Genomic DNA, 26,502 nt, shown 5'->3' on the forward strand with positions numbered 1-26,502 from the left:
GTAAAAAAAAGAGAAGAACTTACGGTTTCAAGAATTAAATCCAAAATTAATCCAAGAATAATCCACGAATTAAATAGCAAAAGTCCAAGTAATAAATGTTCTAATAAATTCAAATTGGAATCCTGATGTAAAATCTTTTTGTAATTCCATTTGTCTTTCTTTCTATCTTTCTTCCGCTTGTTAATGCATTTGTTTTGCTTTCTTTCTTTCTTTCCTATCTCTCTCTCTCCTCTTTTTCATATTGTAACTGCAATTGTTTTTCTTGCATTTGTCTTTCTTCTGCTTGCAATATCAGTTGTTCTTTCACTTTCTCCAGTTCCATTTGTTCTCTCTCTTTCTCCAATTTCATTTGTTCTTTCTCTTTCTCCAACTGTAACTGCATTTGCATTTGTTTTTCTCTTTCTTCTTTCTGAAGTTCCAGCTTCCTCAACTCCAATTCCATCTTGTATTTTAATTATAATTCATTTATGTCTGTGTCCGAGTCTGATACAGACGTACTGATTGAAACCAAAGCACTTTTATCCAAAACATTCTTTTCTACCAGATACTGAACCAAAATATTTCTTATTTCCTGTCTCGTTAAGGAAGCCTTTACTTCAGAAAGATCGTATTTTCTGGCAAGTTGAATTAAATCATCTTTTTTGAAAAGATCTAATCGTTCCTTGGTAGGATGTGAAAGAAAGATTTCCACTTTTGATGACATTTTAGAAAAAGCTTGTCGATCCCACTAAAGATTTCAAAAACATGGGGAATTCAAATTTCAAAAAACCAACAAACTTTTCTAAAATATTTAAGCTAAAATGCAAAAGTCCCCGACGAGCCCCCAATTTCTATGTTACGTGTTTAGGATCGAATAAACAGTAACACAGAATGAGTGAAAACAACAAGCTTTTTAAAATTTAACAAATAATTTATTTTCCTGGAAAATTCTGTAAAAATGTAAGAAAGAGAAGAACTTACGGTTTCAAGAATCAAATCCAAAATTAATCTAAGAATAATCCACGAATTAAATTGCCAGATTCCTAGTAATACATGTTCTAATAATTTTAAATTCGAATTCTGATGCGAAATCCAATTGGATAACGATGACGTATGTTGTAGTCAGTACTGTGCTTATCTACAGTTATTTGTAGAAATACAAAATAATGGCACTCCGGTGTTGGAAATCGAAATTAAATTTGTAAGCAATATCTTTCCCTGTGTGAGCACTCTTCAAAATATTTCCAGACAAATAACATAATTAATCCTTTTGAATCCAAATAATTAGAAATAACTCCAAACAAGTAATTTGAAATAACTCTAAACAGCACAACATAACACCTTAACTGCCCAACTTCTACTAAAAATTAATTCTCTAAAACATTGAATTATATGGTATTTCTAAAACATCATGTTTGTATCACATACACAGAATATGGCCTTGATTAGACCAATGATTTTATTCCCAGAATAAAACTTTAAAAAGTGTTTACTTCTTAACCCACATAGTTTCATCATGATCTTGACAACAACCAATCATTTTAAAATAAAATAGAACTTTGTTGACTAATTCTGAACACAGGTAGAATTTAGATCAACACCTGTTGTTTATAAACTAACAGTCAATGTATAACCATTTCCTGAAAAAAGTATCATCTACAGTGAATAAATTTACATTATAATAGCATATAATATAATAAAAAATTTAAAACTGACAAATTAAATTAAATTAAATCAGATGAACGTAACAATATATAAAATTGTATGCAATAATTTTTTTTATTTTTTTCCATGTCATTATGCATGATGTTCTGATAATTTGTCACGAGAGCGTGTTTGTGTGAGTAGTGACCTTAATTTTGGGGAAATTAAGAAGTCTTAGAATGTAGGCATAAAGTCAAGTTAAATTTAAAACTGTTGCATTAAGTAAACGAAATATGTAGTAAAACATTTTTTCATTCATGTGCAATGACATTAAAAATAAATGACGACAAAGCAAATTTGCTTTCTTCCATCTAAAACAATAAGCGAATATTTTACCCTTTGACCTTTATGACCCTCATCTGTTCCATCCCTTTTCAAACTGTACAATTTATTGTTGACATCTCAGTAATAATTCTGGCTAGTTTCATGTTCCTGTCTTCCAGCATAATATTGGTTGCTATGTTGAATAAATGTAATATGTAATGCGCCTTTTCAAAATAGTTCACTTTTTATCATTGGGGTTGGAACTGGACTTGTTTGAGACTTGGACAATAATAATAATAATAATAATAATAATGAGGACTTTGTATAGCGCCTAACCTTTAGAAGCTCTAAGCGCTTTACAACATTAGACAACACCTATAAGATAAAAAATAACATATAATAATATTATTACAAAAACAAACACAATGAAATTAGAAAAACATTTTTTAAAAAAAAAAACATGCTGAGAATATTGAAGGTAGGAAACATTATTAGGTCTTTAAGTTTGTTCTTGCAGTCGAAATAAGTGAGTTTTAAGAGCCTTCTTAAATGTGATCACTGTCTCTTTGTGTCTAAGTTCAGTGGGCAATTCATTCCACGTTGCTGGGCCCTGGTATGCAAAAGAACGCTGTCCATATGACTTTGTTTTCATAGTGGGAATAATGAGTATACGATTGTCAGAAGAGGAATAGTATCTTGATGGTGTGTACACATGGGTGAGGTCGGATAGGTATGTTGGACTAGAGTCCGACAGTGAAACGTAGCACAGAGAACAAATTTTGTATTTGATTCTGGATCGAATGGATAGCCAGTGTAGGGTACAGAGCAGCGGGGAGGTGTGCTCTGATGGTGGTACTCTACGTATGATCCGAGCAGCTGTGTTTTGAACTTTCTGAAGTTTCTGGAGTAGATATTGAGATGAACCAGACAGAACTGAGTTACAATAGTCCAGTCTTGAAAGTACTAATGAGCACACAAATGTTTTAGTGGCATCAACTGAAAGATATTTGCGAACTGAGCTGATGCGTCTCAGCTCAAGCTATGCAGCACTGCATATGTTCATGACATGTTGGTACAATGTGAGAGAACTGTCCAGAGTAACACCTAGGTTTCGCACTGATTGTGTGAATTTAATGTTGCTGACATTTATTGTTTGAGGTAAAGGATGTGAATGAGAAGGTCTTTTTGTTGTGATCAGAATGGCCTCAGTTTTATCATCATTCATCTGCAGCTTGTTACATGTCATCCATGATTTCACATCCGAAATGCACCTCTCTACACCTTGGATGGTAGCAACAAGTTCAGTTGGGTGGCTATATTTGTATATTTGGGTGTCGTCAGCGTACAATTGGCGAGACACTGGATGCTGATCTATGACACTTGAGAGCGACTGAGTGTACAGAATGAAGAGAACAGGTCCAAGAACAGACCCCTGTGGAACACCACAACATAGACCAACTGGGCTGGTGTGTATTCCATTTGCAGATACAATTTGTGTCTTGTTGACCAAGTAGGACTTTAACCACAGTAAGGCTGTATCATGAATGCCAAATACATGCTGGAGACGGTGAAGTAATATAGCATGGTCTATTGTGTCAAATGATGCAGACCAATCAAGGAGGGTGAGGACTGTAATCTTTCCGCTATCCAACGCAGAGAGAATGTCATTAACTACTTTTAGAAGAGTAGTTTCAGCACTGTGGCAAGGGCGATATGCAGATTGTATATTGCTAAAAAGACTGTTTGAATTTAGATGAGATGCAAGCTGGGATAGAACAACCTTTTCTAAGATTTTTTATATGAATGGGAGATTAGAAACTGGGCGGTAGTTCTTTAAATCGTTATGGTCTAGTGAATTCCCCGGATGAGAGAGAGGTATTAATAACATCAGTTAGTGAAGACAATACTGGATCTAAGCACTCAAGCAGCAGTGATGCTGGAATTGGATCAAGTTCACATGACTTTGGTGCACTCTTGATCACGATTGATACTGTTCTTTGATGGGAAATGCAGGAGAGTTATTCAGAAGGACTGTTTTGATGCTTGCGACTTAAATATTTCAGCTTTACAATCAAAATTAAATAATACAATAATAATGCCTATGTGCGCATACACTAAAATAAAGGGAATGAAAGGTTCTTTGAACAACACATAATATAAACAAGGTCTTTTTTAATAACCAATATAACCAGTGAGAAAATCCGGGGAAATTCTTTTTCGTTAAAATACTAGCCATATGCAAAATATGAAAATGTAGAGTGCCACCATGGATATTATGGGATTGGGTATTATGGGATTGCAAACTATAAGCAAGATTTACTTACCTCCGAAATTGAACAGCTTTACAACTTGCAATACTACGCATCTCCGTAAATGAAGATTTTACAGCGGAAGTGCTCCAGTTAGCATCGGCAAGTTTGCGCTTTGCAAATACGCATAATAACACCCTTTTTTGGGGTAAAGAATTGTGTCTAGTTTAAAATTACTTCCAAGAGGTACGTAAGTCATGAAAATTAACAAAATGATGGGGCCACGTGTTTGGTAATAATATGTTGCTCTTAACACACAGACGTGACCTCAGAGTTGGTCGACGTAGAGATAATATCCAAAAATGTTATTGTAAATCGCCAGATAGCATAGTTGTTTATTTAGCAGCTATGGAGAGGAGTGTACATGGCACAATACAGTGGCAGAAGGAGACAAAGCAACAATCGGAATATGATCGGCCTTTGCTGTCGTAACATATGTGGTACGCTCCACCTGAAGCGAATCATGAAACCGACAAAACTTATGCATATTACTAAAACTATTCCTTAAGTTATTTCTCGACTTGACTGAAACGATTGAGAGATGGTCAGATCGTTCAATTTATAATTGGGTTGTCTTACTAAATACAAAAAAAAAAAAAAAAAAAAAAACAAAAAAACATCATTATAACACCACTTTTTGTTGTGAAATTAATTCTATTATTAAACTAATAGCTACATTTATTAGACCAACTGTAACACATTATGTCATATTAGCGTGATTTCAATGGAAAAATAATTGTACAGCTAGTGTGCTTGAGCGGTGTGGCGGGAGATAGCAACGGCTTTATAAAAAGTTACAATAAAGTAATTATAAAGCATTTAAATTCAATAGCAATCATGTAATAAATCTACTTAAAAATTTTCATAACAATTTCATTCAGTTTTGGGATTTTAAAGTGCCAAAGTTAATATCGGTTACGTAAAAATATATAATTGTTGGTTTTAGAATACTCAGATGTTTATACTTTACCGCTTTGCCAGCTATCTACCAGTGCACTGTCTTCACTCTTATTTATAGACGCCTATTCACATCACATGACCATAGTTAGCCAGTCAATGTTTGTCCTTCTAAAGTCTAGCCATGACGGAAGCAAGGCAACTGTTCAAACTGCATGGAAAAAGCCTTCTGAACACAAAAGTTTGACAGAATTAAGTTGTCCTCTCAATGTCCGTGGTGTGCGTTTTCACTTTTAATCTTATATGTATATTCATACCTATGATTACGTTAGAACTGAACGAAACGGAAAAGTGAATTTCAATGTGAATCGAGCGCGAGTACAACGTACTGATGATGCAAATAGTCGTTATAAGGTTAGAAATAGTCTCTATCAAATGCATACTATTTTGCACATTACAGTAAAATAGCAAGTTCTACATAAACATGAACTTATAATAACGAACAGTAACATTAGTTTTAACTTATTATTCAATAAAGGTCTGACAAGAGAAATGTGATTTCGACTGGGCACATTGATTCCATCACTATCCTGCATCTCCGCTGTTTCGGTATCAAAACTCCACCGGATGGTCGAAGTCACAAATTTATGGAATAACATCATCTTTCTGGCTTTGATATTTCAAAATCATGGAAGGTAAAATAATTCATTTCCTAAACTATTCATATGAGAAATTCTAGCACGACACACGCATGGTTCAACATGGAAATGAATAGGGCACAATAACCGCTAACATGCGAACTTCTTTCCACTTAATGTTGACGTCCCAGGGCTTGTAGAACTGTTGATGTCTTTCGATGAATTCCTTGACGAATTCATTAATACTCATGACAACAGTATGACATTACGAGGACCAGAGCAAGGTTTTATACTCACATTTGGTATAAAACACAGAGTGCACATTTATAAGAGATGTAGATTGCGATCTAAACAATGGTGGGTGGGTGGCATAGATCAGGAATGGAAGAGGTAATTCACGCGTGGTAGATGTTTCCAGTGACGGATAAAAATGACATAATCAAATATGCCAAACTCTCGTATCTCAAACACGATCAACTCACATCTCAACGTTTAACATCAAATAATCTTCACACATTAATTGGATAAAGTTTATTCATGCAAAATTCCATTCACAATACCATTAAGGTATTACAACACAGTGAACTGCATCATGTTTTTTCTGACTTAGTTTCACGCTTTTACCTAATCATTGTTAGTATTATTATTGGAAAAGGAACGTAGTTCTTCATAGTGCATATTACTTTATTTTTTTTTTAGTTAGGTATTACAATATATTGTTGTTGTTGTAGGGTTTAACGCCATTTTTCAGCTCACGATAGGCTATATATGGTGGCCAGTATTAATGGTGGAGGAAGAACCCCGGAAATCCCCGGAAAGAACCACCGACCCTCGAGAAGCTACTGGCAAGCTTTCTCACATACCCACATTGGCCGAATCCGAGACTCGAACCCACGTAGACAGAGGTGAGATGGCAGTGATCCGTAACGGAGAGCGCTTTAGACCACTCGGTACAATATATATATATATATATATATATATATATATATATATATATATATATATATATATATATATATATATATATATATATATATATTTATATATATATATATATATATAGAGAGAGAGAGAGAGAGAGAGAGAGAGAGAGAGAGAGAGAGAGGAAAAGAAAGATAGGTACCCCCTGTTAATTCATTTATTTATTTTCTTGAACACAGAAGGTTCATAACGAGGCAAAGATTGACCGATCTGGTGACCTAAGTGGTTAGATCGTCCGCCTCGGATGCGGGAGCTCGCGGGTTCGAACACCGGCCGAGACGTACCAAATACATTTAAAACTGGTGCTAGAAGCTGCCTCGCTAGGCGCTCAGTATTAAGAAAGTTAGTGTTAGGACTGGTCGGTTTGTTGTCAGGATAATGTAACTGGGTGGGACATCATGCTACATGTCTGCGGCATGATGCCCCAGTGCATGTCATCATTATAAACTGCCACACTGCAGACATCGTAACAATATGACCGAATTTTTTTAAGGCTACGTTAAAAATTTAAATCACACACACAGGGTCAGAGTCAATTCCCTATCGAAAAGTTGGAATTCGCCGACACCATTTGGTGTCACCAATGGGTAACCGCTTACTAGCCGGCCTAGCAAACTTTATCGAACTTTCACCGAGATATACCTGCATGAAATCGATGGGAATATGATTTATTTTCTCAGATATTGCGAGTAGAATATTTGCTATATCTTTAATCCGCTGACAGACTAGCCTGAACAATAGCGTTAATGAAACTCATGTCAATGACATCAGAGTTCAAATAGTCACGTAATATCAACACTAAATCATTTCTAATGTTGCTGCATATAAATGAAAGTCGCGTGCTATTGACAGAAAAATGAAAGAACATAAACTTCTAAAACTTATTTATTTTGAAAACAACGACCAGAAATCTGTAAATGTTGCAGCAACTTGGAAAAAACATATTAAACAAGCGGAGAGCACGTCAATGAGGTAGTCACGTGATACCAACAAGATACATTGCCGACACGTGCTTAGAACTTGATGAATCTGGTTTTCTCCACCTTGCTGCGATACCTAGAGGTTTGTAGTCGTTGTTCTCAGAATAAATATGTTGGGAATTAAGTGTATATTATATTTATTACAAGTATTAGTGACTTTTAACTAATATTTATGAATTCTATGTACAACAACTTTTGAAATGGTATATTGTTAATATCACGTGATTACTGGACCTATGATGTCATTAACATGCAGGTTGCGAGAGTTGTGTAGTCATGTGACTCGAAATGCAAATGACGAGTTCAGGTCAAAATTCAACAACGATGTAGTTACATCTCGTCTGTCATGAATGCTATATTCGCTATTTTTGAGAAAATAAATCATATTCCCATCGATTTCATGCAGGTATATCTCGATGATCGGTCGTTTTAGTTTGCTAGGCGGGCTAGTAAGCGGCAACCCTGTGCCGACACCAAATGGTGTGGGCGAATTCCAACTTTTCCATACGGAATTGACTCTAACCTTATACCCCAACATAAACGTCAAAATATCAAACATGGGGTGGCAAGAGTCAGAGGAAACAGAAACTAACAGTAAGGTAACAAACCTGGGGGAATCAGGAAGGGAGGTCTCCCCTCCCCCAAATGAGCGCGAAACAGCCAAAACTTTTCAAAGGGTAAGTTTTGTTTACTGTTAGATGGTTAAAATTCTGTCATGGAAATACTTAAAACGCAGGATCATCCAGAGGCTTCGTTACTGGGCCCAAATGGGGATCTACCACTGGTAAGAGAATCTTCTTCAAAAGCACTTCTTCTTCTCATTATTATTATTATTATTATTATTATTCGTATATTTGGTGTAAGATAGTTATACAGCTGGTTACATGAGATGTGTGAAAAACAAACTCGAAGTATGATTATTTGTCTAGTGAAAGGCTAAACCGTCAGTTAATTCTGATAGACTTACATGTGGTACGGACGAAACTCATCCGTTTCAAATCGTTGTTTATCAGTTGTTCCCCTTGAAGATTTGAACATTGATTTCCTTTCGTCCTTCACCTATATTTATGTTTGTCACGTTATCGGTCAGACCAGTCTATCCACATTAATTAGATATAACCAGACTTGGATAGGTGAAGACTTTTACCTGGATATACTGCCACCTAGAGTATGTTCGTCTGTAATATTGGTGTGATACAGTTCAGAAATTTGGTGTAGTGACAGAGAGCGCGTATTACAAATTCAACCTCGTGTTTGTATGAGCTTGAAGAAAGTGACAATTGACAAGTTGCTGCTGTCAGCATGTCCTCACAGCTCAAATATCCGTATACTAACTACCAGTCGGACAGTGGTAAGTGTATCAAATGGGATATATATATATATATATATATATATATATATATATATATATATATATATATATATATATATAGTACCACTCATACACATACACGCACATCAGTTTCGTTTCATTGACCTTTGAAAGCATATAACAGGTAGTATCTTTAATGTGGCGGTCAAAAAAGAGATACACAAATATACACGTACATAAAAACATCATCCTCGGTGCGGTAGCTCAGTTGCTAGAGCCTCGGAATACTAATCCAAAGGTCTCCGGTTCGATGCCCAACCATGACAAGACACTTAGTCAATATTTCCTCGGTTAAATAGATTCAAACCAATGCAGGTTGCTTTTGTGGTTTACCGCCATTTCTTCAGCGCGTGAGAGAGTATGCATGGCGGCTGGTATATTTGGTGGAGGAAGAACCACCGAACCACTGACCCACGGGAAGCTACCGTCAAGGTTTCTCACATACGAGTTGTTCTAGTCTCGGCACGTTGCTCAAACCAAGACTGGAATTTTCGAACTCAGGCAGACAGTGTGAGCTGTGTGAGTGATATGTAAAAGCGAACGTATTATATCTCGGCCCCCCCCCCCCCCCAAAAGAACGCTCCATCCCCCCATTCCCAAACAAAAGAACGCTGATGCTGAAAGTGCTGCGGAAAACTCACGAACCAACATGCATGCGTACATACCTGCTCTGTATTCCGAGTTTCTTCTGGTTTGGTCATACTGCTCTTAGTTATGTCGCACCTGTGAATGTCTTAGACTTTTTCAAAGAGTACAGTTTATATTGAATAATTTGGACTTTATATTTTGCAGATTAGCACACATTTTGCCTTTAGTTTTGTTTCTATGATGTTGGGGGTTTGCGATGCAAGGTATTTTGCCTTAATGGTTTTAGTTAGCAAGCTTTTGCACAACAATATATTGCCACGATTGTGCTGGTGTACCTTTAATACAGGTGTGGTGCGTATTGTTCAGTATGTATATGGCACGTGCTGAGCTAAGAATTCTCAAAACATTTGAGATTTTACATTAGCTTGCTATCATACTTCAGATAGTAATCAGTATTTTAGTGAGAGGTAGATGTAATTATCACTTTTTTAAATTTTAAAATTAACAAATGGAACACAATTTGAGTTTTGAAGAAAACTCGTTTTCAAATTCCTCAAATTAGAGAAAATATTAAAATTGGTCTAGTTTTAACATTTTATTGTCACAATATGATACATTGGGATTGGGCACAAGTTATAAGAATTAATTAGCTCTCTCCTCACATAATACTAGTTCTGCAACTTATTTCAAAGTGGCCGAGTGGTCTAAAGCGCTCACCGTTCCGTATCACTGCCATCTCACCTCTGTCTGCGTGGGTTCGAGTCCAAGGCTCGGCTAGCGTCGGTACGTGGGAAAGCCTGCCAGTAGCTTCTCGTGGGTCGGTGGTTCTACCCTGGGTTTTCCAGGGTTCTTCCTCCACCAGTTATACTGGCCGCCATGTATAGCCTATCTTGTGCTGAAAAATGGCGTTAAACCCTAGAACAACAACAACAACAACTACTTTTTTCAACATGACAACAGTACGTAGTAATGCAAAATTATTGGAGAGAAACGGGGGAGGCACACTAGCAGCATTCGCGATTTGAATAAGTTATTGAAATTGTCCGGTATCGGTTATATGTTTGCATACATGTTGTAGAATACAATATTTTCACAGTATGATACAATGTGATTGGACCCAAATCAAGACTTCTTTAAGACAAATACAAGACATGATGACTATTTGAGTTCCTGATGAATGATATTTTTTTGGAAGAAAAGAAAACATTGTTATTATCCAATCAATAGTTATTTTTGAAAAATTTGAATTGAGGAAGATATTTTGAAATGTTTAATTAAACGGGAGATCGATCTGCGTGTCGTTTCTCTTATAAACATTTTTGCTTCGATGTTTAAGATTCAGAGCGCGTGATGCCACTTCACAGAAGGCAAAACAAGAAGTGACGAGTGATATAACAAACTCGAAGAGACGGATACTTGACTGGAATTTGAAGTTAAAGACTGAATTAGAATTTGTGGGGTAGTGCATACGTATTCAAACACGCATTCATTCACGTGCATGTGTGAATATTTTCTTAAATCTAACAAGTATACATAGATTGCACTGTGATTATATATGTTAAGGCAAAATCCTTCGATTTGCTTGAATTTATTATTTCATTTTTCGTCAGTGCTATTAACGACAGAATTACTTCATTGATAAAATCTGAAGTTCCGAATTTTTCTATAATTTTAGGACAGCGACATTTTACAAATTTTGATTGTACATATATTACTTCAATTTGTGTATTTTGTTAAATTAATTTTGTCTTTAATCGAAATCGGAGCGATTTTTATTTCCGTTAACACATTTCTTGCGCGGTGAATATTGCTGGGATGGAGGTACTGTACAAACAATACAGAAGAGTCGAACAGGCTGTGGAGCGTAACATCATCCAAACAACAAATTTAATATTTGTAAGTTTACTTGTAAGGATTCTGCTTTCTATTTTTTTTTCTGCATTCAGACATGAATTTTTATATGCTGGCAACTTCGTAAATAATTGAAATTTTAAAAAAAACAACAACAATATTTTCGCAATAATTGTATCCTACAGGGTTGGGTTAAGGGCACATGTTTTCATTTGAATTAAACAAATTATTTTCTTTTACCTCTAATATGAAGATTGCTCTTTTTTTCCTTTATATTTGTATGTGAGTCAAATGAGCCATTCCATGCTCACTTGGGTCTCTTGTGAGACATCTCGTACTCACTTGGACCTCTTGCAAGCCATTTCATGCTCACTTTGGCCTCTTATGGGCCATCCCATACCCACTTGGGATTTTTATAGTTACTTAAAAGTAAGTTTCATTAATCCTTATGCAGATCACTTCATTCTTTAAAAGAAACGAGACAATACCCTTGAATAGTAGCCATTTTGAAGAATTGGGTATGTTCGAAATATTTCCCTTTTAACTTCATGTCAGCTTGCGGTATATGGGATTTACTTTGTCCATTTGTGTGTCCATATTTCTATCTTCATTGTTCATGCCGTAATTCTTATACTGCTCTACTTACTAACACTCAACATGCACAATGTGTGAACTTGGGATAAGCATGTATAATGCGCCAAAACTGGGTCAATGTAACCTACTTTCCAGGACTTATTGAGAACCAAAACAATGGTTAAACATTATGTCTGGTTTCTATCTGTAAAGCACGCTGGGACTAAAGGATAGAAGTGTGTTTCTTACAATAGCTAGTGCTGTGACCTAATTTCCAAGACATTAAAATAGCTTAGAAATTGTGTTCATCCATCCTGTTTGGGCTGTAACTTCAATATGCTAAAACATAGTTTTACTTAAAACTTGTTTCATGTCTGCATATTGAGGTGAATGTGTTATACACAAAAACTGGATCACTGTACTATACTTTCTAGAATTTGTTAAAAGTTGTCTGCAATTTTTAACCATGACATAATACTAAAACATGAACTATTGTAACCATGACATAATGCTAACACATGAACTATTGTAACCATGACATAATGCTAACACATGAACTATTGTAACCATGACATAATGCTAACACATGAACTATTGCAACCATGACATAATGCTAACACATGAACTATTGTAACCATGACATAATGCTAAAACATGAACTATTGTAACCAAAGTTCTATTGTGATGGCTACTAAAGTTGGACATGTTTCAATCAAAACTGAGTCACTACAACACATTTTCAAGGACTTGTTTAAAAGTTGCAACAAAAAATTTGTCCATCCTGCCTGTTTGAGCTTCATTTGTCAGACTGCTTGATCGATTGATATTAAATTTACCCTTTTTGTGTATCATTGAATTGGGATGGATATATATTGCTTAACAACACTGAGTCAGAATGACCTACAATTTAGTAGAAATAGGCCAAGTGGCTAAAATCCCTATACCTCGTCACTTATTGTTATAAAAGTTACACTAATAACACACGTTAAAATTAAGCATTTCACACATCCAGGGTTCTGAAACTACTTACATATGGTGACTGTATTCAGACTATAATACCATTTAACTTAAAGATTACATCTTAGAATTCACATGTTATGTGAGTCAGTATGACCTCTTCTTCGTGATTTTGAACACCACATAACAATGGTGTATGTGTTCAAATTATAACACCTGTCAACCCATTACCACAAATATGTACGTCAGGTGGATATGGGAAATGAATTATGTCACATATAAAAACTAGATTGATGAAACCTACATTCATTGGTTTGTCGGCCACTCGCAAAGATACAGACTGATATCAGTAGTGAATGGGGACACTTTACGGATAATGGGAATTAGCATTAAAAACACCCTTGGGACACTTTACGGATAATGGAAATTTAACATGGAGAAAAATCGTGGGACACTTTACGGACAAGGGGAATTAACATGGGAATAAATCGTGGGATACTATACGTACAAGGGGAATTTAACATGGGAATAAATCGTGGGATACTATACGTACAAGGGAAATTTAACATGGGATTTTTTTTAAAAAGTTTTTTTAAAATTTAAATTTAAATTTAAATTTAAAAAAGGGGTAGGCAATTCAAAGACTATCTCTTTTCGAGAAATATGGCTGGCCCTGAAAAGGGCCTTTGGGTTTTATTCTTCTAATTTCTTCTTTTCCTCCACCAAGTTCTTATTTTATCTCCTACACTCTTCTTCTCTTTCTTTTTTTTCTTCTCCTCTTCTTTCTTCTCTTCCTCCTCTTCTTTCTTCCTCTTTTCATTTTCTTCTTCTTTTTCAATTTTTTCATTCCATTCTCTCATCCTTATCCTTTCCTCTTCATCCTCCTTTTCCTCCTTTATTTCTTTCAACAGATCACTAATGATTACCTTCATTTTTCGTAAATTGTTTATCTCCATCTTCACTCTATGGGGACTATATGAGTAGTGATCCTCGTTTAGGTTAACCAACATTTGCTCAAACATTCCTAAATTGTCCATGACGTTTTGCAATTTTTCCATTTTGTTAAGGTGGTTTGACGCCATCTTCTTTGTATTCTTTGCAGAATGGTTTGAACAACTAATACTGTGGGTTCTTATACGAAAAGCGCGAACGTGAAGGAAAACATCCCCCTAAAACATAAAATGGATCTTACCTAGATGATGACCCAACATCGCGCGTACGTGAAGGAAAACATCCCCCTACTTTCTCATTTCATATAATATAACCCTAACTATACTCTTCACATACGCTAAGAAACCCATAATTTACTATTCACACCAACATACCTGATCTCTTACAAACACACTTCCACTATTAATAATGAGTTAGTGTTTATATTCACACTACTCAACCTACACACATTGGCAAATTAATAGTTATTTCTTTTCTAGAGTATTGGGTAGCCCTGAAAAGGGCTGTTTTGTTTGGAACTTCATGGGCACCTGGTTAATGGTGGCACCTTCCAGGCCTGGCGCCACATACACATCTTATCCCCCAGTTACTTTTTACCTTTTGGGGGGAGAGAGCAGAGGCAGGATATGTTGCTTCAGAATCCCAATTTTCACTCTCTGGGATTTTGAAATTTCTTCTCTCCTTTTCCTCCTCCTCTTCTTTGCTTCTTCTTTCCTCTTTATATCTTCTTTCTTCTTCTTCTTTGTTTCTTCTTTCCTCCTCTCTTATCCTTCCCTCCTCGACAATGGCTTCCGCGGCCAGTTCATTTAATATGCGCCTGGCATATTCCAGATGCACATGAAGTTCCAACAGTTTCTCCAGTCTCGTGTTCATTTTTGGTGTTGATCAATCAACAAGGGTAGCTGGACTGCCGAACGAGTTTCAATTTATAGTGAAAGCGCGTACGTGATGGAAAACATCCCCCTAATATAAAATTGATCTTACCTAGATCATGACCAAAAAAACAACAACGCGCGGACCTAAAAGAAACACTCGCTCACTTTTTTATGCTACCCATCACTATTGTAAAATTTTTTATAAATCACTTTAATAGACTATCCACATAAGCAATCCAATCTAACCCCAAATATACACCTCAAACACCAAAAAGACTTAATTTTAATCTACTATCCTCACCAACTTACTTTAGCTCTTACAAACACACAAACACATGCCCTCACATTTTTTAAGAAAGATTTAGTGTTTATTTTCACACTACTCTACCTACACACATTGGCAAATCGATCGTTATTTCTTTTCTAGAGTATTGGGTAGCCCTGAAAAGGGCTGTTTTTTGTTTTGCTATGGCATTCTTTTTTTTAGTTTCTAAGAATGCGATGTCCTCTGAGGATAGACTTTCTGGCGATAGGTCTGCTTCTTCGGAAAGAGAAGAAGAATTCTTTGGTGTCGATACGACAATCGACAAAGCCTCTGTCAGCTTCAGGTTGCTGCTGCTGTTGCTGTTGTTGCTGCTGTCTCTGAAGTCTGTACTTCTCTGTCCATTCTTCTTTCTCCCTGTTCATTTCTTCTCTGAAGAGCTCTTCTATCAGGTCTTCAGTGATTTTTAACATTCTCACATTCTCTATTTCTTCTGGCTTCGGTATCAGACTGTGTCTGACCCTATGCAGATTCACGTAGGCTTCGTTGAGCTTAGCTAGTTTGGAGCACATCTTCTTAGGAGGATGAGTCGACAATGGATGGCTAGACTGGGAACAACCCGGTTCTTAAAGTGAAAGCGCGGACGTGAAGGAAAACATCCCCCCACACGGTTTTCGAGCCGCAACGTTCATGAGAGGGATAGTAAGAAATGAAAGAGCATCAATCCAACATTCTTATAGCTAAACAAAAGACAAAGGCATTTTTTTCTAAACACAACATTTTTTATTCAAAACACTAAACAACAACTCTAACATTTTTAACAATAATATAACACTATAACATCAAACATTTTTTCAAATCACAAACATTTTTTTCTCAATTCACACTCTACTTTAAACAGGGCTGACAACGTTGTGAATGAAATTGTGATTTCCACTGTTGGAAATCATTAGGCCATTGATGGACACTACGTTTCCTAGCTTGAGACAAAAGATAAGCATAATGGTCACAAAACCATCGATCTACTTTCACATCGTTTCTAGCAGAAGAACGAGGATCAAAATGAGTCACTAAATGTTCTAAGGAATAGCCCAGGCTGCGATGATGCAGAAAATACACACAGTACTGTCCACACACCAAGGAATCTGTGCCTTGTAATTTCACATTATTGAATCGGGTGGTTTGAGCATTTCTTCTCATAAAGTCGATGATATCGTCTTCCAAAGGCGGCAATCCGTACGAATCGAAATATTCCACACAGCCTTCTTGAGGAAAGTAGACGGCTACCCAGTGGGTTCCTGGGAGATGACTTTCGTCCGTGTTGATCACGTAAGCTTGATGGTCTTTAGGTTTGCGATGAGGGAGTTCATCTTTAGCACAGACGACAGGATTCCAAGAAGACGTATACGAACTGTGGTTCAAAAGGTAATAAAGTTCCCAGGTATCCATTGATTTGTGTTTGTTTTCTTCTTCTTCTTCACAGGTAATAATAAGTCGTCAATTCGATCCTGACTTTTTGCTTGAAAATGTCTGACGAATAAACGGTTATTCGTTCTGTTTCCTCACTCTGATTCAGGAGAGCTTCGATACGATGGATCTCTTGAGTGGTTAATGGTGGACAAGAATGTTCACGCAAGTCTTTATACCACTGGTGCAACACGTCTTTGTTCGAGATGAGACTCCAAGCTTCGTCCAGATACTCGTCCAATTTTTCTTCTTGACTTAACATCAGGCATTTATCGTGTTGAATTTGACTGGGATGATCGTTTTGACATCCATAGCAATTTTTCTTGATCAATTCCGTCATTTTGTCGACCAAGTGTTTGGCAAAACAGGAGACTAAATGGGCTTCTTGTTCTGGCCATCTCGACTTCATCATGATATCTTCTTTGTCTTGAGATTCTTCTCCTTCCACGGTCTCCTCACATTTCATCTCCAAAGTTTCTCCACTAGGTAAAGAGGGATAACAATCTTCCATGACTTCTAGTAATCTATAATGACTTCTCTCAAACTGTTGATTTCTATGGTATTATCGAATTCTGCATACAGGATGACGTTCACTGTCTCTGGCAGAGGATTTGCAAACTGAAGTTCCACACGAATCTGGCCGGATTTTATAGGGTGGAAATGTCCCTCGTCGCTGCCTTGGTCTGGAGTGAAATCAAACGCCCACAAAGCATAGCCTCCTGCATAATCTTCGTACGTAATACCGTGACTGGTGTTGGTTCCTAACTGACCGGTGGCTTCGTACAAGGACAAGTACGATCTCAAGTAATTCTTGTTTTTAAAGTCAGGTTCGAAAGGTCGGGTACACAAGGTCTTGCCATCGCGACTGACTTCGATCTTAGACACGTCAAAGTGTTCAAAGTTGAAAGGATTTTTAGCGAAGGCTCCGTTGAAGGCTGTATTCTCGACCATACCAACGATCAAACGTTTGGGTAGCTGTCCTTGAAACAGATGATCTTCGATCATGGATCGCTGTCCAGTGGGAATGGTGAAGGTTTTCACTTCCACGCGTCGTATGGGATATTTGGCGGTCGTTCTGCTCAACGTCTGACTGATGTCGTTTCCCACTTTAGGTAACACTTCCACACGGCGTACGTAGAGTCTGGCTTCTAGGATTTTGGTTTTGTACTCGTCAGCATTACCCAATAAATGGAAAGCGGTACTGCTCCGATTCAGTCTCAGGCGAACATTCACTCCGTTTAGCAAATATTTCTCTTGCAACCACATGTCCAAATGCAAACGGTCCATCAGTTCTAAACTCTGTCCATCTTTGATTCTGTCTCTTCGTTCTATAAATCCCGCATTGTTTTTTTTGGCTGTTGCATCTTTTTCGAATGTTTCAAACTCGCCTACTTCGTCAGCTTCCCATACTACACAGGAATTGAGATGAGTGTTCTTGGCATCTATTCCGTACGTCAAGAGATTTTCCAGGTAGGCACGATAAGGGTAAGTATCCATGCTGCTACTGACCAGTTTGTTATTCAAGTACAAGTCCACTCCACTGAACAAGGAATGCATGAAATTGTTGACGGGAGCTACTGCTTCATCGTCTATAGCACCTCCAGTCTTATCTAGAATTTTGACTTTCAGGTACAAGTAACTGCTATTCAGATCGATGTAATCTTCGGGCTGTCCTTTGATTTCAAACTCGATGGGAGCGGAATCGGTCAATGAGGAGACGGGGTGAAATTCCACCCACTGAGATTCTTGCATGGTCATCATGGTGGGGGGCATGGCAAACAGATCCAGTTCCGTCTTGGAACAAGCGCAAGACTCTCGGTGCATCATTTTTTTGTTCTGTGTCTCAATAATCGAAAACGTCTAAGTCTCGAACGGTTCTTCTTTTCTTGGCCTTTCTCGCTTGAAGTCTGGTGAAAGGGTGTTTTCTTCGTCGTCTCTTTCTGCCTTGTCCTTGCTGAATGCCTGACTCGGTAGCGTGCAGGGCATTTATAGGTGTGTCTCGTCGGCCCAAAATGTCTTTGCCCGTTTGCAGCAAGACATTTTTGCCTGCCCTCATGAAGGCTTCTTTAGGGTTTTGTTTGTCGATGATGACATTTTGGAGAAATTCTTTGCCTTGCGTCAGTGCCGCATCTTTCAAGGCGTGCAATCCGCGTGTCACCATCGGTTTCAACACCGGGGCCACCGAACGAAAGGCCGATTTTAACATATCTCCTAAACCGTGTCCTCGCTGTCGAGCCACCCCTCGGTACACTGGATACATGACTTGCTTACGAGTCGTGAGAGAACCGTTTTCGAAAATGGAGTTTCACCGTGACTTTTCCTTTGGTGAATGGAATATTTTGTCCCAGATCTCCTTTTATAGTAATGTTGACCGTGTCCAAATACGACTTGCTGACCGGCAAATAGTGAGGATGGACAAATTCGCGGTGGACGTGGTAAGTGTTTCCACCTTCCTCGTCAGCGTTTGCGGCAGAATCCACTTTGAAAGGAATGACACGCAGTAACGGTACGGAGGTGTGTCCCACCACGTTGTATTCCACCACATCGGAATACACGAACATCAAATTCTGTCCTTGGTTCAGTTCTACCGGGGTACGAAAATACTGGCCAAAAGACTCGTTGTCGTAAATGATTGATAATTCGGGGGGTTTTTTTTGTTGTTCTACTCTCTTCCTCATCTCCATGTCACCGCCCAACATGTCAAACAATTCATCACAAAAATAGAAACCCATGATTTTATCCTCAGGAAATTTTATCAGGAAGCGACGAGCTGTTTTGTGGTATTCCAGGGTGACAGTTTTGTTCTTGACATTCTTAAAAGCTTCCCCAAACACGCCATTAAACCTGGTGGCTATGGTGTTGACCAAATGTTGACCACTAAAATAATACCCTTGGGGAATGAACAAGTGATAGGTGGTGTACTTTAGATTTTTTGTGCTAGGGCTTTTATGCTTATATTTGCTATGGGTATCCATCCACTGTTGTATTTGTTCGTCATAAACTTCCACATCAAATGTATTTTGATTGACAACGACATTGAGGACTTGGGTCGGGTGAATCATTTCTACTAAAGCCACTTCCCAATGGGCTTCGTGATCTAAGGGGATGGCTTGAGGTAATTTGGCCGTGTAACAGCACAACGTGTTGTTGGGAAACACCTCCATGGAACTGTCACTGGGTAAGGTTAAGTAAAATTGGTTTTGGTGACTCATAATTCCAGAGTTCTGTGGCTGTCCGAGGGAATATTAGTGGATGTCAGAGGTGTGTCTCCGCCCAAAATGGGGTTCTGGTTGTGGTTGTTGGAGTGGTGACTGGCACTGGCACTGGACACAACGTTCCCGTTAGAGGAGAATTTCAGGGAGGGATTGGGAAGCAGGTAACCGATGCAACTGCTCAATAAAATGGTCCACAATTGTTTGTCTCCTTGTTGCAAACTCAAATTGGCGATGGCTGCCCCGATGACACAATACACCACGAAGATTTGGCAGAAAAAGACGATTTGCGTTTTAGGCACACGTTCTCCACACCACACCCACAAGGGTTGTTTTTGTAAATCTTGCACAGAAGAACTAGGGGAAGAAGGACTGGTCGACGTAGCTGCGTCTGCTGTGTGAAAGGGCATGATGGTCACTTCTTCTTTTTATAGTCGATGACTTGCGAAGCGTCGATCCAAGAATCGAAACTGGGTGGATATCCTTTCCAACGTACTTTGACTTCTTTGACACGTCGTTTGCCCACTTTACGGGTTCTGCGTTCGAGAATGCTTTCGATGTCGTACACGTCGTCTTCTTTTTTGGTGACACGTTGTAACTCGGGCAAATAAAACGTTCCTTTGAGTACTTCTCCGTTCATGTCTTCCAATTTATAGACGGCAGGATGACGGCCATGTACTCGTCCAGTGACGCGAAACAATTCGGTCGTCCAGTTAGGTAAGTAACCTTTGTCGAAAGTGCGTTTGGTTTTGCCAATGCGCACCCAATCTCCTACGGTCAACTCTCCACTTTTCTTGGGGACAGCCCTCGTCGGGGACGTACCGAACAGGCGCTCGAACACCAGCACTTCGTTGTCGGGAGTCACGTCTTGCGGGGCACGTCCGATGCTTCGATGGTAAGATTGGTTGTACGCTTGCACCAGGTGCGGTAAGATGTCGATGTACTTCAGAGTGTGGTGATGCGTAAAATATTTCCACATGCGTTCTTTCAAAGTGCGTTGAAAACGTTCCACGATGCTGGCTTTGGTTTCGGGATTCTCGGTGGTAAAAAAATGAATGTCACGTTTCTTTAATTCTTTTTGGAAAGCTTGGTTCAGAAATTCGGTGCCTTTGTCCGTTTGCCATCGAAGAGGGCGACGACCGCTTTGTTTCAACACCCGTTGCAGGGCTCGCACTAACTCGCTGCTGGATTTGGAAGTCAAGGGTACGACCCAGGCAAATTTTGAAAAGACGTCGATGACACAAAACAAATATTTGTAACCACGATTGTAGCTGGCCAAATGAGAGACATCGGCTAAATCGGCTTGCCATTGATGATCGATACCTTCCACTCGGGTGCGACTTCTGGCAAACTTGCGTCGAATGGGTTTGTGTAAAGTGTAGGTAGCTTGTTCTTGTAACCATCGTTGCACTTGAGGTAAACGGAGACTTTTCAGTCGCGTTTTGGCAGCACGATACAATTTTTGAACTCCTGCGTAACCTGCAGGATGCGAGGGATCGTAGTAAATGCTAGCTAAGACTTTTTCCATTTTTTGTGTGGATTGGCGTCTTAATAAGGCACCCACTCTTGGAAGAGGCTACTCTTTTTCTCTTGGGGTATTTTCTTGGATTGCAAGGCTTTGCGTGTGCGACCGGCAATAGGTGTCGAAGAGGAGGATGTCTGAGCAGGGGATATCGGTTCTTGTTTCACTTCTGTCTTCACTTCTGTCTTCACTTTCTTTTTCTCTTGTGAGGAAGAAGGGGTGGCCATCATCTTTTTAATCCATCCAATTCTGGAGGTAGGTGGTGTTGTTAACTTGCGTACTTTTTCTGGTGGAGTTTGAAATCCTTCTTCTTCTTCTTCTTTTCCTTTTTCTGTCTTGGTCACGGGTACTGGTGGTACTGGTACTGGTACTGGTGATGGTGCTGGACTTTTCATCAAGGTCTTAAAATCTTTCAAAGTGGGTAGAGCTGTTTCGTCTAAAGCTTTCTGGTGAAAGAGTTGCAGTCGTTGCAAGAGTTGACCGTACTTTTGCGATTTTTCTGTTTCGGACAAATCTTGGCGATCCAGCAAGGACTGCAATTCGTGTTGTAACTGGGACATCTCGCTCAAATTGGGATTGGGAGGTAAATGCGGGGTGCGTTGTTCTTGCCACCGATGGTATTCCATCCATCGTTTGTAAGGCACTAAAGCTAGTTTTCGTCCTTCCATGGGGTTGTCAGGGGTGAATTCTGAGATCTTGGGACTTCCGAAGGCCTTTTTATCTTGCTCCCATCAGTCCTCCCAACATGGTTCCCAAGACTCCTTTCAGTATGGGGCCTAACAAGAGAGGTAAAATGCCTCCACGTTGGACCAACATCTTCTTTTTCTGACGAATGGGAACTTTCTTTTGAACCATTTTTCGAAGAACGTGACGATGTTTGCCTAAGCATTGTTTCTGGTGTTTGGACAAAGGGATCGTGCCTTTCAAAACGTTCAAACAACATTCGCACACGGTATCGATGACCTCTTTGGAGGCTGTTTGAATGAGTTTTTTTCGTAGGGGTGGAGAAGCTTTGGACAGGACAGATAACAGGTCCCCATGTTTGGCTAAACGTGGTGGCAGTCCTTTTCTTTTCTTTCCTTGGGGTTTTCTGGAGGGTGACATCTTTGAGTCTTTAGGAGCACCTAAAAAACACTGATACCCTACTTGGTCACAGGCCTTTTTTATACTGGAACGCGTCGCCACTGATTGTCTTTACGTTTTATCAGTTTGAGGACAGGCATGACACGTCGTGCAGGGGTACGTAACGGACTAAATCGAGCCAGTTCTTGCTTGGACAAATCCAGTAAACTTTGTAACATGCCCGATCTTTCTTGAACTTTGATTTTGGGAGAAGGTACTTTGTGAGCAGCAGCCACTGCTGCTAAATGGGAAGGTCCTGCCACTGGGGAAGCTCTTTTGGGGGTCATCAACGGAGAAGTTCTTGGTGTGATCAACGTCTCCAAGTACTCTTCAGTTCCTGGTGACATCAACGGAGAAGTGGACAAACGTGAGGCTGCCGGAGACGTTGTGGCAGGTCGTGGCTTGCGAGTGTAAGGTTGCGTCCTGGCCGAAGTGCCTCTCTTGCGACTAGTTTTCTTCTGTGGACTTTTCTTTTTTTGAGGACTTTTTCTCTGTTTCTTTTTCTGGGGGCTTCTTTTCTTTTTCCGGGGTGATGGTGGTGGTGTCTGGTAAGAGGAGGGTCCTGCCACTGGAGAAGTTATTCTTCTTGGGGACTTGGTCTTTTTCTTTTTCTTCTTGGGGCTTCGTTGGACTTTTGTCTTGGGGATAACTTTGGGGGCATTAGGATCCCATCTTAAGAGTGAGCGAATGATGACCCCTCCTAGAGTACCGCTCCCTCCAGGTTTCAAAATGATTTGTTTTTTGGTTTGAGTGTCGATGCGGGGATCGGCCAGTTGGACCAAAGCGACTTTGTTTCGATCGAAAAAGCGTTGGGTTTGATGAGGAATCTGAATGATTCCTTGGAGTAATTGACGTGCCGTCACCGTGAACCATCGTAAGACTTCTTTGAGACTAGCTTCTAAGACACGGGCTCGTGTTTGTGGATCTTTTTCTCGACTGATGCCATACAAGGCACGAATCAATTTGACGGGAAGATGAGACTGAAGGGACGTCATGTTCACACTGTGTGAGACAGACGAAAAAGGGTCTGAGGTTTTTATAGATTTTTTTCATGGGAGTGAAATGAAGTCGAGGACGGAGACGTGTACAGGACAGGCCCTCCGTCTTGGCACCAGTGGTGAAACAAGTGGGTACGAAATCGCAAATCCTCGGGGGTCGTAGGTTTCAAATCGACGAGTAAATAGGCGTGTGGAGTTTGAGTGGCATCGTCGTACGCCTGAGTCAGCCAAGGCGTTCCTAACTGTTTGGCTAAGACTTGCACTTGCGATTTATCTCGAGGGCTTTTAAACAAGACCACGTAATGCGCATTGAGACTGATGGTGCGATGGGCTTTACTTTGTTGAAACAAATTTTGGGTGATGTAAATGACACTGGCATTACGGTGATGCCCTTTGCGCGTGAACCACAATTTAATTTCTTCTTCGTCTTCTCCTAACATGTCGTCGAAAATGACCAAATGGGTTTGACGGGAGTCAGAGACGATGCCGTCGTCTTCTTTAGGAATGCCTTCCACAAACACGATGGAATCGCCTTGACTTTCTCGCAAGAGGCTGTACGCCGATTGCCACTCTTTGTAACACCACACGATCCGTTGAGGTGGCCGATCGATCAAATGATGTTTATGTTCGATCAAACGTTTGACGAATTCGGTTTTGCCCGAACCGCTAGGTCCAGCAATGAGCATGTTAAAGGGATGGCGAAGATACAAAGCCTCCCAACTGGCACGATCTAAGTGTTCGTCGATGACTTTGACAGTAGAGGAAGAGGGAGCAGAGACAGCAGAGGTAGCCATGGTGTGAGAAATGTCACTTGTGACACGAAAACAAACAAGACAAGAGTTTATATACTTTTTCAGAACATGTTTATTGAATGTTTTTTTTTCAAACATGAATACGAAAGACAAAAATAAATACAACCCAAATAGTGATGTACAGGAATATAAAACACAGCAAAGCGATCAAAGTGAAATATAAACAAGTGTCTGTACAACATGTTTTGGTTAACCAAGATGTCCTAGGGACAGTGTGTAATGTTCTTACAGTTTCTACATGAGGTATTGTCACACAAGTGTCCTCCCGGAATGACCTTTCAGGCATGTCCATGACAGTCCTGTCCTGAAGCGAGTGGTTGTTCTCGGTGACGGGTTCTTCTGGCACCGTCACTAACACGGGTTGAAAAGTAACTTTTTTCCTTGAACAACTCTTGTGCATACTGGGCCACTTCTTGGGTCCAAACCTCAAAACCCCCCTTTTTCCAATCACGAACATCTGTCCAATGAGGGTGTAAGTCACAAGCTACACACACATCGTCATACACGTCTTGGGTCGCTAAAAGTTGACGAATCTTTTTTTCCTGTTGAGGTCGAGAAGTATCCAGATGAAAACGCAAGGCTTTGAACAAAAGGAGTTTTTCGTGACCATTTAAGGCCATGGAGGTGGTAAGTACTGATCGTAAAGAGTCCACAAGGAATCGGCTGGTAAACGAAATCCCAGAAAACAAGTCACTAAGACACACACCACTTGTCGTCCAAAATTGAATGGATACAGTTCTTGTAATAATCGATGGTAATGATCCACGGTTTGAATATGGTCATTGAGTTCCTTCCACGGAATCTGTTGGATGACATGTGACATAAGTCGTGGCATGGCAGCCTGTTTTTATAGTCTCTTTGTTTCGGAAACAATACACGTACTTTCTAGCCAGAGATCTTCGTTCTCCAGTAGGGAATCTAAATCTTGCATACTGTAACCGAAACTTCAGAGTTCGTTTAGAAGTTTCCTCTTCCTCTAAGTAGATTCCACGTAAAATATGTTGATAATCCTTTAACTTGTCTTCCTCAATGTATTGCTGTAGGTGAATCTCGAAGTAACCAAAATAATGAACATTTCGATCATTCACTAACTCAAAGTGTTGAACAAGGTCTGACCACTGAAACAATTTCTGACGAATCAGTTCTCTTATACCATTCAGGTACCAGTGATTAAAGATCTGGTGACGTAACGGATGCAATTGTTCTTTACGTTTGACTTGTATTTTCACCAGCTCTCGGTAAATGCGTTCTCTCAACTCCACAGGCAAAGCACGAATGTTCTCTAGCAAAGTATCCATGAATAGGTCATACTAAATCCTCTTTGGTCTGACACAAGAAATGTACTCTTTGCACAAACATGGTTTCACTTCAGTGTCGAATTTAAATCGTTGAGTCACTAATCTACACATTACAATTCGTTCAGAAGTTTCCTCTTTCACCAAGTTGACATTGTGTTCAAGATGTTGGTAATTCGTTAACTCTTCCTCTGGAATTCGATGCAGTACGTTTACAATGATGTAACTACAATCGTCCATACCAAACCAATCCTTTTTAAAACTAGAGGATCGTTGATCAATGTCTGTCCGATGGAACACTTTCAATTGAATCAATCCTTGTATAGCCTTCAGGTACCAGTGGTTCAAACACCGGTGACGTAACGGATGCAATTGTTCTTTACGTTTCACTTGTATTTTGACCAGTTCTCGATAAATGTGTTCTCTCAACTCCACAGGCAAAGCACGAATGTTCTCTTGTAAAGTATCCATGAACAAATGATTATGGTAAGAAGTTACTTCAATGTCTCGGTCCCACTAAAGGTAAGTAATGACAATTCGGTGACCATCGAGCATGTTCTACGTAGGCCGAATCTTGCGGTTCCCAGTGGTGAAGTGACACACCGCAACTGAAGCACTTGACTTTATCTCCTTCGCCCAAGTAGAAAAATCCGGCTCTGGCTAATTCTTCGGGGGTCGGTCCTCCCAGATACTTTGGCCATTTTCCTTTGAACGATTGAAGACGATTTTCAAAGTCGCAGTATTCCGACAAACGCACAGGAAACGAATATTCGTTTTTCACAGGTTCGTTTCGATGAGGGTTGAGTGAAATGGGCAGGAGTTTGCTCAGGGCTGGATGACATCCGTAGGGAGGTAAACGTGAAGGTCGACATTCCCCTTTAAAACGAAACCCA

General features: G+C 39.4%; 1 protein-coding gene across 2 annotated transcripts in view; it reads left to right on the forward strand.

Moving 5' to 3' along the window:
* Positions 1–8,831: 8,831 nt before the first annotated feature.
* LOC149799785 (uncharacterized) overlaps positions 8,832–26,502 on the forward strand; it is a 44,092-nt gene continuing 26,421 nt past the window's right edge. For both annotated transcript variants that reach the window (XM_089959170.1, XM_089959169.1), the window contains exon 1: positions 8,832–9,103. Coding sequence is in view for 1 of the 2 variants with exons in the window: in XM_089959169.1 (XP_089815295.1) it covers positions 9,055–9,103 (49 nt within the window). In the remaining variant the exon portion in view is untranslated. The remainder of the gene's footprint in view (positions 9,104–26,502) is intronic.

This window comes from Sinohyriopsis cumingii, chromosome 5 (genome assembly GCF_028554795.1).
Source record: "Sinohyriopsis cumingii isolate HCF-2022 chromosome 5, ASM2855479v2, whole genome shotgun sequence".
Taxonomy (NCBI): domain Eukaryota; kingdom Metazoa; phylum Mollusca; class Bivalvia; order Unionida; family Unionidae; genus Sinohyriopsis; species Sinohyriopsis cumingii.